General features: G+C 41.8%; 1 protein-coding gene across 5 annotated transcripts in view; it reads right to left on the bottom strand.

Annotated features, from left to right (window-relative positions):
- Positions 1–15,737, bottom strand: part of TTC13 (tetratricopeptide repeat domain 13) — a 74,748-nt gene that overhangs the window by 38,842 nt on the left and 20,169 nt on the right. For 3 of the 5 annotated variants that reach the window (XM_044239377.1, XM_044239378.1, XM_044239381.1), the window contains exons 4-6: positions 12,926–12,996; positions 2,843–2,908; positions 1,042–1,134 (exon numbers count right to left, since the gene is read on the bottom strand). In XM_044239377.1, the coding sequence (XP_044095312.1) occupies positions 1,042–1,134; positions 2,843–2,908; positions 12,926–12,996 (230 nt within the window). The remainder of the gene's footprint in view (positions 1–1,041; positions 1,135–2,842; positions 2,909–12,925; positions 12,997–15,737) is intronic. The other 2 variants (XM_044239379.1, XM_044239380.1) reach the window with 1 other exon arrangement.

Raw genomic sequence — 15,737 nt, 5'->3', positions numbered from 1 at the left:
TCTAAAGCCCTTAGTATGGTTAAATGAACAGTAAAATGAAATCCTGTAGTTGACTATTAATTATGCAAACAGTAAGATGAACATGTTTCATTTAAAAACATTAAAAGGAATGTGTCTTCACACCCCGTTCTCCACCTTGTCCCCAAAGACCAGGGCTCTCACTGGCTCTAGCGGCACCTGCTCACGAGGCCTCTGCAGACACGCCCACACCTGCCCCTGCCAGCACCCCCCCAGACCCCCACAGGTGTGCCTTTCTGTCCCTTAAGAAGCACCTCCTCGGGGCGCCTGGGTGGCTCAGTGGGTTAAGCCGCTGCCTTCGGCTCAGGTCATGATCTCAGAGTCCTGGGATCGAGTCCCGCATCGGGCTCTCTGCTCAGCAGGGAGCCTGCTTCCCCCTCTCTCTCTGCCTGCCTCTCTGCCTACTTGTGATTTCTCTCTGTCAAATAAATAAATAAAATCTTTAAAAAAAAAAAAAAGAAGCACCTCCTCTTCGTGTCTCCTGTCACAAATGTTACCTGGTATCTTCACCGCATTACCTCTGTCTCCCCCTCAAGTCCCAAGTTCCCTCAAAGACCGGCTGCGGTCACCCTTACCTATCTACGTCTCTACGCACATCTCACAAGAAGTATACATAAGCGTAAACACACACACACACACATGCACGCTCACACACATATGTGCACACTTCCAGTGGTTATGAATTTCATTTTGACCACATTGTCATAGTTTTGCTAAAATATGTCATATATACACATGGCAAACATGATATGTGATATATTTTTCAGTGAACACCGACAGTGGCACATGTCATAACCACATATTTTTATACTAAATATTACTATTAAGTGTTAAATCGGGAGTACCACCCAGCCCATAGTTTCTAGTAATTTCAACCATGTTTAAAGGCATTCAGTACCTATGGAGGAAAACACAATAGGTATCAGGGAGCTTTAAAATTTACAAGTAATAAGATAAAGGGGAAAAAAAAAATCCGAGATTCTAGTCCAATAATGACAGAGGGAAAAAGAAAACCACACTCACTTCTGCTCGCTGTTCAAATACCTCTGGACGATCTGGTTCCAAGGTAATTACTCGGCTCAGTTCGAACAGAGCAAGCTCAGCGTTCTTAATGTCCTTGAAAAGGTATTAGCTCAGTATGAGATACATTGTTCCTCAAAACCAGGTTGAATAGTTTTTCTGAAAAAACTAATAATTTAGTCACGATATAACTACGTATTTAGAAATAAAAAGGAACTTCGCTTCTGTACAAAAGATCTGCTGGTTTAAGTAAGTTATATTATAATTATTTAACTCACTCGAGTCTACCTGCCCATTAACAGCCCGTTAGACCTGGTCACGTATCACAAGTTCCACTGCTGGTAGTACATTTTCTAAATTTAACCTATTTTAAAACCGAATCAATGAATTTCGAGGGATGAGGATATGGATGGACACCAGCATGCAGAACAATGCTGACCAGTGGAGGTGTGGGGGCAGCACAGGGCCGAGTCAGTGTTGACTAAAACCTCTAAGCCCACACACCTACACCTTAGCAAGTCTACGTAAGTTCACTTTAAAATCTGCATGTTATTCTTATATTAAAAATAGGAGCATGTTACTTTTACATTAGAAACACATTAAAGATACAAGCAAATTTCATGTTGAGATATAATATTACAAATGAGAATTAGGAAGCAACTTATCTCTGACCTTTACTAGGTCAACTTCTGTCATTTACTGATGTTCTCACTTCCTACCACCTCTGTTATCCCCAAATCTGAGCTTGTTCTCAGTCCTCTATGTCTCAGAATTATACAAATACTATATAAAATTTCTCCAGTAGGCCAGCACCTGATTAGGAGAATTTTTTTAATTGGCGAAGACACAAAAGTGATGTTTCTTTCTCAATCATCATTTTATTTGAGTATTTCTAATACACAGTAAGACAACAGAAAAGTTCATGTATAATGTTCTAGACTGAAAATATGGAGATCTGAATCTTAAACTATTTTATTATTTACTACATAATCTCAGGGAATCTTCCTTTTTATACCACGGTGCCTTATTAAGTAAAATATATTTATTATATTGGGGCACCTGCTGGTGGCTCAGTCAGGTGAGTGGTTGCCTTCTGCTCAGGTCATGAACCCAGGGTCCCGGGAAGAGCCCACCATTGGGCTCCCTGTTCAGCGGGGAGTCTGCTTCTCCCTCCATCTCTCTACCCACTTATGTGCTCTCTCTCAAGTAAATAAAATCTTTTAAAATATAAATTTATTATAACCTTTCCCCCATATTCCCCCAGAGAAATAAGGAGATGTAGGCTACAACAATATACTTATCTGGGGTAAGTATCATAAATGATAAGAAAGAAAAATAAATTTTACCAAAAAAACCCACCAAAAAACCCTTTTGTTCTTTTATTCAACCTTTAAAAATTGTGAAAGAAACAAAATTTTAAGTCTTACTGCGCTATAGATGCTAGACTCCATTTTTACCAATTAATATTTCTTAGATATTCAGTCAAAGTCTCACCCTTTCCTCAGTCTAGGTCCAGCTCATCACCAAATAAAGTTTAGGCTGGCAAAGGCTGTCCTTTTGGGAGTAGAAAGTATGGTGAGACTGACTTCCAGAAGCCCTAGATAGAGATCACCAGTCCCACCCCCCACCCTTCCTAGCCATGGGATCCTGAGTACATTGTCTCCTGCCATTTTCTGATCTGGGAACTGGCGTGACACCACTTCGTGTCCATCAGAGCTCAATGAACAGGGAGTGGTTCTGTCGGAACCCTGGTCCGGGTCAGGTCATGGAGGCACTATGGCAAACGGAGCTATTCCATACTCACATGTAGTCCCTTCTTTCCATAGGCTATCCCTCGGCCATAAATTGCACTAACCAGATCAGGCTCCTCCTAAGTCAGACCAAAACAGAAACACGTCAAAAACTATAAACAAAACAAAACAAAACAAAAAAATCAGTTTCTGCTTAAAGCACGTTAATGCCCCAAGTGACAAGCTCTACTTTACGCTGCCACCACACATACGTGGACAGGCACAGTCCCCAACGAGAAGATGTGTTCTTGAAGGTCGTTTGCGTGAGACACGTATTAAGAGATTTGCACTGAAAAAATAATACAGAGAACCAATATTAGGGAGCCCTGCGTTAGCTTCTGTCACAGGGTCATCTCATCTAAAATGCAATCCTCCCCAATCGGAGAAAGACCACTATCATATGATCTCCTTGATATGAGGAAGTAGAGATGCAACGTGGGGGTTTGGGGGGTGGGAAATGAATAAATGAAACAAAATGGGATCGGGAGGGAGACAAACCATAAGAGACTCTTAATCTCACAAAACAAATGGAGGGTTGCTAGGGGGAGGGGGGGATGGAGTGGGTGGTGGGGTGTTGGACATTGGGGACGGCATGTGCTATGGTGAGTACTGTGAAGTGTGTAAGCCTGGTGATTCACAGACCTGTACCCCTGGGGCTAATAATACATTATATGTTTATAAAAAATTTAAAAATTAAAAAAAATAAAATGCAATCCTCCCCAAAACTCTATGACCAGCAGTATCCGAGATCATGTCTCACAGGGGAAACAGAGGCTCAAGGAAGGAAACGTAAGGAGTGAAGTGCTGGGTAGTGCCTCTTCCTGGTTTGTCCCCTTCCCAGTCATGAAATAATCTGAAAAGGGAAGAAACTCTCAGTGCCTGCCCCATTGAGCAACAAGAAAGACGTCCATTCCAGTCTGTTTACACTGTGCGTCAGGAACAGAAATCAGACCCTTCCTGCAGACTGCCCCAGAAGGACTAGACGAAATTGCTCTCCGGCCCAAGGACGGGGTCCGCTGCCCTGCCGCTACCTCCTCTAACAGGTGGTATGAGCCGTCCCTCCTCCTGAGGGAGATGCCTCTCCTCTACATTTAGCCTCTGCAATTTCTACCGCTTCTCTGAAGCCTTCCCCTATATTTAAGAAAAAAGACTGAGAAGCCTCTGGCTATACATTCAGGGGTGAAACTCCTGACACTGCTAAGGAATCTAACAGAACAGGGGCACCGGGGTGGCTCAGTCAGGTAAGTGTCTGCCTTCGCCTCAGATCGTGATCCCTAGATCCTGGGACAGAGTCCAGCATCGGGCTCCCGCTCCGCAGGAAGGTTGCTTCTCCCTCTGCTTATGCATAAGAATGCATGCAAAAATAAATAAAATCTTAAAAAAAAAACACAACAATAAGAAGAGACTCTCATAGAACAGTACCAGATGAGGCATTTTATAGACTAATCAATCTACCATTAAGTTGCAAATCTGAGAGACGGAGTCTGCCCGCACTGCAGAAAAAGACACATCAACCTCAATGATGAGTGAATGAGACGGAATAGAGAAGAAGATGCCATATATTGGAAAACAAAAGACTAAACAGAATCCAGTACACCTGTAGCAAGGGGCAGATGGATGCATCACTGGCCCCAGCCTGGCCAACAGACCAGCCCATCGTGTACAAAAATCGGAAAAATTCAAGTAAGCAATTACAGATCTCTAACTTTTCTTAAAAAATCCAAATATGCAACAAAGGTAAGTCCACATTTTTGCATTCTTGAATGAAAAAAGAAAAAACAACTAGAGCTAAGTACTGGCCGCGTCCTTAGATGAGGGGTGTGCATTTACCTGCATACCAGAAGCCCACCCGTCACCCATCACCTCTAGGTCATGGCAATGTACTTTGCTCATTTCAGTCACTGCCCTGGCCCTACACAGTTCTCTTCAGAGTTGTGATCTATAACTTACACATGACTGGTATAAAAGGCTCCATGCTATTCACTAAGTGGAAAAAAGCACAAGCTAATAGAACTACAGAGGAACAGCAATTTTATGAATAGTACTTATACATGACTGTGTGGGTGAGTACATATACAGAAAAAAGGGCTTTAAAACACTAACAGTAATTTTCTGTTGGGAGTGAGATTGCTAGATGTGTTCCCATTCTATTCACTACACTGCTGCATGCCTTTTCACGGCTTAAAACATACATGCATACATTCGTAATCAGAAAAAAGATGTTTTAAGTAATACACACCATATAAAAGAAATTGTTAGTACAAATAAAAATTTTATCCAAATAAGTAGTTGGAATATTTATTATAAATTACAGAAAATTTAGAAAATGAAGAAAAGCACAAAAAAGAAGGTAAAGGGCAACTAATCATTCTGCCACACAGAGATAACACTAAAAACATTTTAAATATCCTTCTTGGCTTGGGAAAAAAAAAAAAGGCAGAGGATGTCGTTTGGAAGGAGAGGGATACAGGTACAGAGGGAGAGGAGGAGCAGGAAAAACAGCGACCCGATCACAAAATAAAGTGAAGACTGACTTCATGTGTTTCCATAGCAGTAGCACCTGCCAGGAGACAGAAGAGTGCCCAGAAGCCCCTCATCCAGGTTGGGGCAGGGGGCAGTGAGCCCACATGGAAGACATTCTCTACTGAGGGGAACACCTCCTCTCAAATTTGTAACGTCTCAAAATAGACTACCTAAGAAGCTTTCCTCCTAAAACAAAAAAAAAATTATGATGACCAAGGGGTATATCGGGAAAAAGTGTACCTAACAAATCTAAATAAACAGTTCTTCTACTGAAGGGGCATCTACATACACCCCATGGCCAGAGCCAGCTACTAGGTGAGGGAGGGTCATCCTCATCTCCCCATCGACATGCCTACTCAGGAGATCCCAGCAGTCTCAATACACCTGCTGCCTCTCCCCCTCCCAGTGCACTGCCCTATTGGACTCCTCCCTCACCCACTTATGCTACTGCAACCATCTTAACCACGTTCCTGTTCCTCCCGTCCAGTCTCCAGACCCACACTAAGAGTCACCTAACAATGATGTTCGATCAAGTCACCCTGGATGAATTGTTCCTTTGCTCTGCAACACCTCCAACAGCCCCATTCAAACACGTTTTTACTCTAACCCACGGTAAAACTCATTTTACGTTGTAACCCAGTACACACACATGTATATGTACATAATGCACGCACACACACACACACACACCAGGAGCACTAAGTCAAACCTAGTCTTACTATTTACACTGCAGCCTATTTTCTATTCTAGTGTATTTCACTTTTTGAAAAGCACTAGTCTTCACTTGCCAATCAATTTCAGCCCCTACTAAAAAGGTTGCAACTCACAATTGGAAAAACAATGAGGTTACATCTAAATGCTTTTGTAGAAAATACTGATCATTTTCCTACCTTACGGTTGCATCTCATCTCCTTCCACTTTCCACCCATACTTCATACTCTAGAAATCAGCACTACTTCACAGCTCTCTGGACAGAGGAAGGACAGTGATGTATAGACAACACGAATGCACAGCCCACCTGCCTAGAATATCTACCTGCAGCCTCAGCTCCAACACTACCTCTCCTCGGACTCCTTCCAGACTCTCTTGAAAGGTAAATAGGTCTCAGTTCCTAGGTAAATAGGCCTCGGTTCCTCGGTTCCTAATGTCTGTATGTTGTACAGACATGAGTCACTCAGTCAACAAATATTTACTTAGGGTCAGTTATTACATGTCCGGTTCCACACGCTAGAAATACTATAGTAAGCAAAAACAAGACAGAAGGCAAGACTCTTGTTTTCTTGGAGCACAGCCAGAGAATCACAAATACAAATGCAAAGTTAACATCTGCAGTAAGTGCTGTAGTGGTAAATGGTACCTTTGGAAAATGGCATAAAGATCAGACACGGTTAGGAGGGCTTCCCTGAGAAGTACCGGGCTCAACTGTGTCGGGGATGAGGGAAGCTCAGAGCAGCTGGTCCAGGTAGAGGAGGCCCAAGACAAACAGGGAGCATAGGATCTGCTCCAAGACAAGGCTGAAGAGGTAGGCAGGACCTTAGTAAGGACTTTACTCTTTAACCTAAAAGCAACAGCAAGGTGTGTGTGTGTTTCAAGTGCCCGTGAATGGATGGCGTGCATGTATGCGGAGGGTATGAAGTGATAAGGCAGTTAACAGGGTTGTGCCAGTCACCTGGCAGCTAGCAGTGGCCTGGCTGGGGTTTGAACCAAGCCAGGAGAAGTGGATGGACGCCAGAGGTACTTGGAAGGTGTCCGGATGGAGGGGATGCTGAAGGAAGCAGCACACAGATGTGCGGAGCAGGGGGACTCATGCACGCCGCGGAGAGCGTGCCACGCACTGATGTGGGCAACTCTGGAGCCGGACTGGGATCCTCTCTCACTTATGGTCGGGGTGTGCAGGGATCTGGGGAGGGCACGCAGCTGAGTTGGAACCTCTTAATGGCTAGAATTCCATTAAGGTAGTTCTCTTATTATTTGTTATTTTGCATTTGCACACTTGTCACCCACGAGCACACAATATTGAGGCAATGTCTTGTCATGTTTGGCTCTGCGGCCGCCAGCACAGTGCCTGACATGTGAAGTGTCATATATAACAGTTCCTAGTCAGCCACAGACAAGGGCCATTTCCAAGGCGACTGAGGAGATCTCAATGCATGTTAAAGACTGTCAGATCGAGGTCAGCTCAGCCTGGCCTGCCCTTCTCACAGGAGAAGCAAGCAGACAACCTGGACAGAAACGACGGGGTAGTCATTGGTGAAGAGCCAGATCCGGGCTTCCATAAGGCAAAGGTGTATGGTGGCGTGCCCCAGGGGTGCCTTCACTTTGCTGGACAAAATGTTAAACCTTTAGGAAACAGCCATTCACAACTTTGCAACAGTCAAAGTATCTGAACACTGACAACTTCCTGTGCTCAGCCATCATCATTTCAGCTCGGGGGGGGTTCTACGTGTGGCCCCCTCCCAGCCGAGAGCCTACCATGACCCTACAGTGGCCTCCCGATCCCCCCCACGTGGTCTCATCATGACCACAGCAGCGCCTTTCCATTCCGCCAGTGACAGATAACAAGTCGCATCAACCAGGAAAAGAAATAAAATCTATTATTTAACAACAACAGTAATGATACGTCCTTCCATGCTGTTGAAAAAAAGTTCTCAAAAGAAAGAATAAATGGAATAAGAAAACCTAAATCAGAGAAGGATCTGTAAAGGATTGCTGTGGTTGTTATCTCAGTAGTAATCTAGTGAGATAAGGGTTCCTAAATGTAGATGGTGGATTTTATTACTTTCCTTGCTTGATACAGCTTTATTACTTTATTTTATCTGTGATTGGCTTTGGATGTTAACAAGAAGTCAAAACTCTTTATGAAATGTCATAATGAACTATACTTTCAAATAAAATCCAATGTCTATTTCTAAAAGCAAATTGGGCTCGGAATATCCATTTTTCAAAAATACTTTTTGAGTATATACATCTAACTATTTACATTTTATCAAGTGTTCAGAAATTTTTTCAATATTGTAATTTTATCTTTTTTTAGTGTTCCAAGATTCATTGTTTATGCACCACACCCAGTGCTCAGAATTTTAAATGATTTAAATGAAAACTAGTATTTTAATCTTCCAATCTTACTTACTTTATGCAAATGCAAAATCATGGTATAATACAACAGTTACCTTATTGGAGTCATGTCCATTAGATGTCTCAATTCCCAAGACATCGATCTTTTTACATCCAAAAAGATCTCATTTACTGTCCTCATTATACCATTTACACAGTGACTTAAATTTTATAAATATTTATTTTTCGACCAGAAAAGCTGGCTTTTTGATTAAAATTCAAAAGTCACTAAATCGAAGACAAACGAACTGAAGCGAGCCCCTGCTCAGCGCTGGCAATGAGGAGTCAGGTTTGCCCAACTGGCAGACCCACGCACCTAATTACAAGAAGGATTTTTACAGATCGTATGCAGAGGCAAGTTCACATTTTGTCTGCTGATGTAAAATAATAAACAAACACTTTTATGAATTCAGTCTACCCAAATCAGATGAGCTCAAGTTCCCACAATTAATAACAAAGGCCTCAGTCGATTTTTGCACCACTAATGTTACCAAGCCCTGCCTGGGGACCAAAGCAGCATGGCAGCTGGGGAATGTCCCACTTTCCCAGAGCACCGCTGTCACTGCACGGACACCAGAGGAAGGACAGTGATGTATAGACAACACGAATGCACAAGCTTTTCAATCACAAGTTTTCAGTGCAGTCTGACACATCTATTATGCTTGAAGCTGTGTTCAGTGAGAAACCCGAGGAGCATTTCTGTTTCCTTTATACATGTACCGCATATCCCGTAGTTAAATAACTACTCAAACACAGCTCACAACAGCAGAGACTGGGGATATATCATCTGAGTTTGCTCCACGTGGTACAGCTAAGACAAAAGGAAGGTTTCAGAGCTTTACAGCAGAAGGTCATTCTGGAATTCTAGGCAGCCCTCACGCACAGATCCCAATGTCACACTAAACGATGTTGTAAAAATGGTGACTCTAATACAAGCCAAGCCCTCATGGTCCCAATGGCTTTCAGCTTCCTGTGAATGGAACCAGAGTCCACACTCTGCTGCGGCATACTGGAGTTCCTGGGCTGTCCGAAAGATAAGTTTTATCAAGCATATGTGAACTCAAAAACCCTGAAAAGTTTGTGTACCAGGGGCTGCCACTGCAGAGCTACTGGAGGCCGCCAGCTGGCTTACAGATCGAGAGTGTCAGCAGGTGTGTGGGCCCCACAAGCAACAGGAGGACACCCGGCGGCGGCGGGCTCTACAGGGGTACTTGGGCCAGTCCTAGGACGAAGAGGGCAAGGCTGCAGGGTGATAGCAAACTGCCCTCCTGAACCCGGGCCATGGAAAAGCAATGCTGGGACAAAAACCTATGTGATTACCACAAGAGTTCCACTGCATTTGCCCATGAAAGTAAAGGAAGCGCAGTCAGATATAAAGAAGTCTCGTGCTTTTGAAATATAACCTGAAGAGACTGACTTCTGCAAAATCTGATTCATGGTACGAAAAGGAGTTTTGGTCAACTGGGGAAAGAGCACTAACTCTTCTTCAGACACCTGCTACCCCCTACTTGTGTGGTTTCCTGATGAGATCGGCTATCAAGAATTCGATGAAAATGGAAAGCTCTTAAATAGGAATCATGTGCATCACTTTTGAACATAAAACCTCAATTCTGGAAAAACAGGACTGAGTTTCTTATTAACATTTTTGAACAGGGGCATCTGGTGGCTCAGTCAGTTAAGCGACTGCCTTCAGCTCAGGGTGTGATCCTGGGGTCCTGGGATCGAGTCACGCATTGGGCTCCTCGCTCAGTGAAAATCTGCTTCTCCCTCTTCCTCTGCCCTTCCCCCTATTCATGTTCTCTCTATCAAATAGACAAATAAATAAAAATCTAAAAAATTAAATTTTTAAAAAATATTTTATTTATTTATTTGACAGAGAGAGAGAGATCACAAGTAGGCAGAGAAGCAGGTAGAGAGAGTGGGGGAAGCAGGCTCCCTGCTGAGCAGAGAGCCTGATGCAGGGCTCGATCCCAGGACTCTGAGACCATGACCTGAGCTGAAGGCAGAAGCTTAACCCTCTGAGCCACCCAGGCGCCCCTAAAAAATTAAATTTTTTGAAAAGAATTTTAGTGTATTTTATCAATCTTTATTATATATAATATATATATATATATAGTTATATAACACAAAGAAAATGTGACAAATTTTCACTGAGCTCCATCCAGATGCATCTAAATTTGGTCCTGTGTTTACTCCCAGGGTGATGCAAACAGGATTATCTACCTGTGTCATGATGTGGAAAAGGCTGCGAAGTACCAAAATAAAAGGAGAGAAGACAGAAATCTAAGAAAAGCACCAGCAGGACAGAAAAAGGCACTCTTGTTTCTTCATCAAAATATGTTATTAAGTGGTCACTCAGTCTGTCTTCTATGGGCCAGAAGTATTTGAACTTCGGCTGCTCCCCATAGTCTGCTCCTGCCCCGTCAACAGCTTACATCAGCAGAAAAGGAGTCCCACCTTATGAACCACACATTCTCAAAGAGAAATTTCCCACTTGAAAGCAACCCATTGTATTGCAGACTGATGAACATGATCTATGAAATTTCAATATTAAGACCTTTTCTTGGCACAAAGAGAGAAATTCTGACTTTCTGAATGCAGTTGCAAGAGAAAGAAGTTTTACAACAATAAATGGACAACACGAGGGACAGTACAGAGCTATTAAAAGCATAAGATTAGAAATACTGAGAAAAATTTACAGTATAAACTCCAGTGGAAAAGTAATACAAAATAGTAGACATTCAAATTACAAAGCACAAATGCATACTTTGAAAAGGTCAAAAGCAAAAAACTTCAATAATGGTAGAGTGGCAGAATTAGGAAATTTTTTATTTAGGGTTCTTTCTTTAACATTGTTATATTGCCTTCAACTGCAACGATAATATTTTTTAAAAAGTTGAATGCATTGATAATATATTGGCAAGTTCTCATCGTTTTCTGCTATTAGTTGCCATACATTAACCAACATTTCTCCTATAAATGTACCAAAACCTCCCTGCCAAACCAGGGCCAAGTGTTAATTGTGTGAAGTGCTTGCTTACCTTTTTAAGTACTGCAATGCCTACCAGAAAGGTGATTTGTAAAACTACTAAGAATCTACCCTTCATACTTTGAACACCACTGAAGACTGTCACTCCATACAAGCACTCAAACATACAACTGTTTGGATCTGGGGACTTTGAAGTCATCCCTAAAACTATCTCTGTGACTTTTTTTGGGAACGAAGACAGAATTGTCAATATAATTAATTCTATGTTTAAAGAAGAAAAAAAGTAGAGCAGGAATTTCAAAATTAATATTTTTAAATGAATTTTACCTGCTGGATTGTAAATTATCTGTTTGTTCTATGAACAGGAATTTGTTAGAACGGTGCTTTGAGGAGCTAAAATTAACTGAGCACTTATTATGCGCCAGGCACTAGGTACTAAGGACTTTATAGAATATCTCATTTAAACCTAACAAGAGGGGCGCCTGGGTGGCTCAGTGGGTTAAAGCCTCTGCCTTCAGCTCAGGTCATGATATTAGGGTCCTGGGATCGAGCCCCACATTGGGCTCTCTGCTTGGCAGGGAGTCTGCTTCTCCCTCCCTCTCTGCCTGCCTCTCTGCCTACTTGTGATCTCTGTCTGTCAAATAAATAAATAAAATCTTTTAAAAAAAAAAAAACACCTAACAAGAATAGTTTTGGAGGTTATGGTTATTATCTCCATGAGCCAGGAGGTAAAATAACTTGGAAACAACCAGTACAGGGAATTAGAACATGGGTATCTTCAACTCTAAAGGTCACATTTCTTCACTGTAGTCTACTATATAGACTTATCGACAATGTATCGATAATGGTCTGCTCCACAAGAACACAGCTAAATAAAGATAAGGGGTATAAGGCCAACAATGTTAGGCTGCATTACGGGTCTCCCCTGCAACTCTTAGACCTTTGTTCAAGCCTTTTATCTTAATTTATGCATTTTTAAAGCAGCCATCCATCAGGAAAGGGTCAGTACTTCTGCTGAAGAGTCCCACAGTTACACTTTGGTGAGAAACAAATCCATGAGTGGAACCATGCAGATCAGCTCCTGCATGGAAAGTAAACATATGGACGTCCAGGAACTTCCAGCATCCACGTTTTATGGGAGATAGCATGGTAGAGAGGAAAGTGAACTAAACTAGTTTTTGGTTTTTTTCTTTTATTTGGCGGGGATGGGGGCGGTGTGGAGACTATGAGCAAATTGCTTCATCTCATTTGATCTCATTTTCCTCATTTAAAATAAAGTTAATACTGCAAAGATTAAATGCGAGCACCGTTTCAAGGCCTGCGCCAACAAAGTGCTCAGTCAGGGCCGATTTCCTTTACCTTCTTATATGATCCTAAAAGCAATACATTCTTGCAGACTCTAGCCACGCATATGTCTGTATTTCTGTCATAACCATCAACTTGAAATTTCATAATTAAGAAGAAAAATTACCTGAAGCATTGTTGAAAAATGTCTTATCGCTTCATCATAGAGTCCACTGCCAATCAACACGTAAGCAATAGCTATGAAACAAAATACAAAAATATGAAAGGAAAGAATGAAGGCTCTCCAAGCAGAATCAGTAAATAAATTCTTTGCCGAGTCCTAACAGGCAGCTCCAAGGACCAGAAGCAGTTAAAGAAAACCGGGAAGTTAATAAGATGTACTTGAATGCTTCCACCACTTGGCACATGCTATCAGTCTCCAGTGCTCTCAAGAATTAAATTATTAAAGCCATCTATAAAACATCGCCTACAAGAAGTAATTATCTTTTTCTGGGTCCATCACTCACTTTCAAATACAAATAAGTTTTGTGATGTTTCCTCTCAATCTATCAGAAGAGCTAGTGAGAAGCCTGAATAAGTCCAGAACATGGCAATGTGATTTTACCGTGACAGTTCCAAGAAATACCCATACAGCACCATGGATCTTAGCCTCTGGGGGTGCTGAACTTACTGCCAGTGACCGAGTTACAAAAGCTGAGGCTCAAATTAATACATATTAAGAGAATGTGTAATTCACACCAGCGCAATGCAATAGTGGTCTTTTTCCTACCTCTTCTGTTCAAAATATAGTCAAACACTACTCAAAATATACACTAAAGATGAATACACAGTTTCTGATCAAATGGTGTTAGTAACTGGTATTTTGAAATTCGAGCCATGACAACCTCTTAAAACACAGCAATAGGTGAACTAAATTTTTTCACCTGTCCAAAATGCAATAAATTATTGGCAGTCTAGATTACATTCCATCGATATTACATTATTATATTACTGGTAATCTAGATTATTTTTCATATATAAAATTTACCCTAACTCCTTAAATCTCCAAATATCCCCGAAAAAACTGTATTCCTCACTCAACACAATACTACTATTTTGATCACATTTCTTCGCAAAAAAAGCCTTTATCCCAAGACTCCAGTCCTAGAACCTAAGAGGTGTTCAAGGGGACAGACAACTAAAACTTCTTACTGGCGTGAAGAGCTGATATGTCCTGAGAGTCAAAAGGAGTAAAAACATTCTATGCAGAAAGAGACTTAGAGTGTCCCCATAACTAACCTGAGAAAAACAAACTTCAGAAGCACTGAATGTCATAATAAGACAACAGCTTTGGGGGCATTCTTCAAACTAAAGAGGGCTGGTTTTGTCACAATTTGTTTAAAAAGATAAAATTAAGGTCAAATTCGTATTTGGAATGATACGAATGGATCCCATTCAGATGCCTCAGAGAACAAGAGCAGAGACACTTCTGGTGGGGGGGCCAGGAACATGAGCAGTCAAAATAAGTGTGACACGTGTGTGCGTGGCACTCTGTCCATTTCCATGTAGTAATGATCGCAGGGAGGCAGGTACAGTTCTTATCTCCGTTCAAAGACAAGCAGATGAAACACAGTACAGCTGAACACGACTGAAGGCAATGAGGGGAGACAAAGGACCCAGGCTGCCTGCTCTGGGACCTCCCCTAACACACTCCCCTGAAATAAATCAAGGCTGTACCGAAACTGCTGTGTGCTGGGCTAGACGGCAAAAACGGTTTGAATTTCTGGATGATCACATGAACAGTGATGGAAATGCAGACGCGTCCTTCTTTGAAGGCAGGAAGATGGCCATCTCTCAGAAAGCCAGGATCTGGGCTCGGGTTCTGGCTCTGCTACCCAACAGCGGTGTGATCATGGCGACCTCAACCACTTCTCACCTCTTTCTGGGTCTTGCTTAACAAGCTTCTAGGACATCTTCTTACATTCCTTTCAGATCTGAAGTTTTAGAATTTTCCTAGCTCTCTCCCCATAATATCTACTGAACAAACAAATGAGTAAGTGACCCATAAAAACAAATATAGTTTTAGGGGATAAATATTACTGTACTTAGGAACATGTTTAAATTGTTCTCCATGGCTAGGCTGTTGAAGTCCAGTTAAATAAAACCAAATGCACCTTTCAAATCTTTCTATCTAAAGGTAAACACTTTTTCGAGAAAAACCTAAAAGTATCCATTAAAAAAAAAAAAACCCAAATCTTGCAAAACTATAAAATAGCTATTAGGATCTAAATTTTGTTGTGGCAGTCCAAAGACATAAAGAAAGCACTGGAACTCTCACAGAAATCATGACTATCCAGCAATTCCACATCTCCTAGCAACGTGTAAATTGACAGAAGCTGCTCTTCCAAGGAAAAAATATTGTGATATGGAAGATCCTAAGGCAGCTTAGGGCCTAGAGGTCTAGCAGGATTAGTCTTAGAGCACAGAACAGGCCTGGCACATCCTGGGCTCTTAATTCAGGACTTAAAAAATGAAGATGCTCACCAGAACCCAGGCACCTCAGAAAAGACAAATCTAATTTCTTAACAGATAATTAATTCTCAGAGCCTACTCAAAGAACATCACCAAAAATTGATTAATACTTTCAAAACAGTCAACTCTTAATCATCTGCACTAACAGAGCAAAGGAGCCAATACAAGAAGTGCTCAGTATTTTTTTTTTTTTTTTTTAAGTAAGCTCGAGGTCCAGTGTGGGGCTTGAACTCATGATCAGAAGTCGGGAGATCTACCAGCTGCACCAGCCAAGTGCCCTGAGGTGTTCCGCCTTAATATAAAATGCACATGGCCACAGAAAGGATAAAATAATTACATGTAAATCAGATAGAAAAGAATTTCCGAAGGTGCTTCAGGCCACCAGGCAGGAGCAGTGCTTCTGTGAAGTCTGTCCACATGCCCTCTTCAGTCCTGTATTCAATTTTGTTTTCACTCCTTCAACAGCG

Source organism: Neovison vison, chromosome 2, assembly GCF_020171115.1.
Source record: "Neovison vison isolate M4711 chromosome 2, ASM_NN_V1, whole genome shotgun sequence".
NCBI lineage: Eukaryota > Metazoa > Chordata > Mammalia > Carnivora > Mustelidae > Neogale > Neogale vison.
This window is presented reverse-complemented; position numbering and strand designations above follow the sequence as displayed.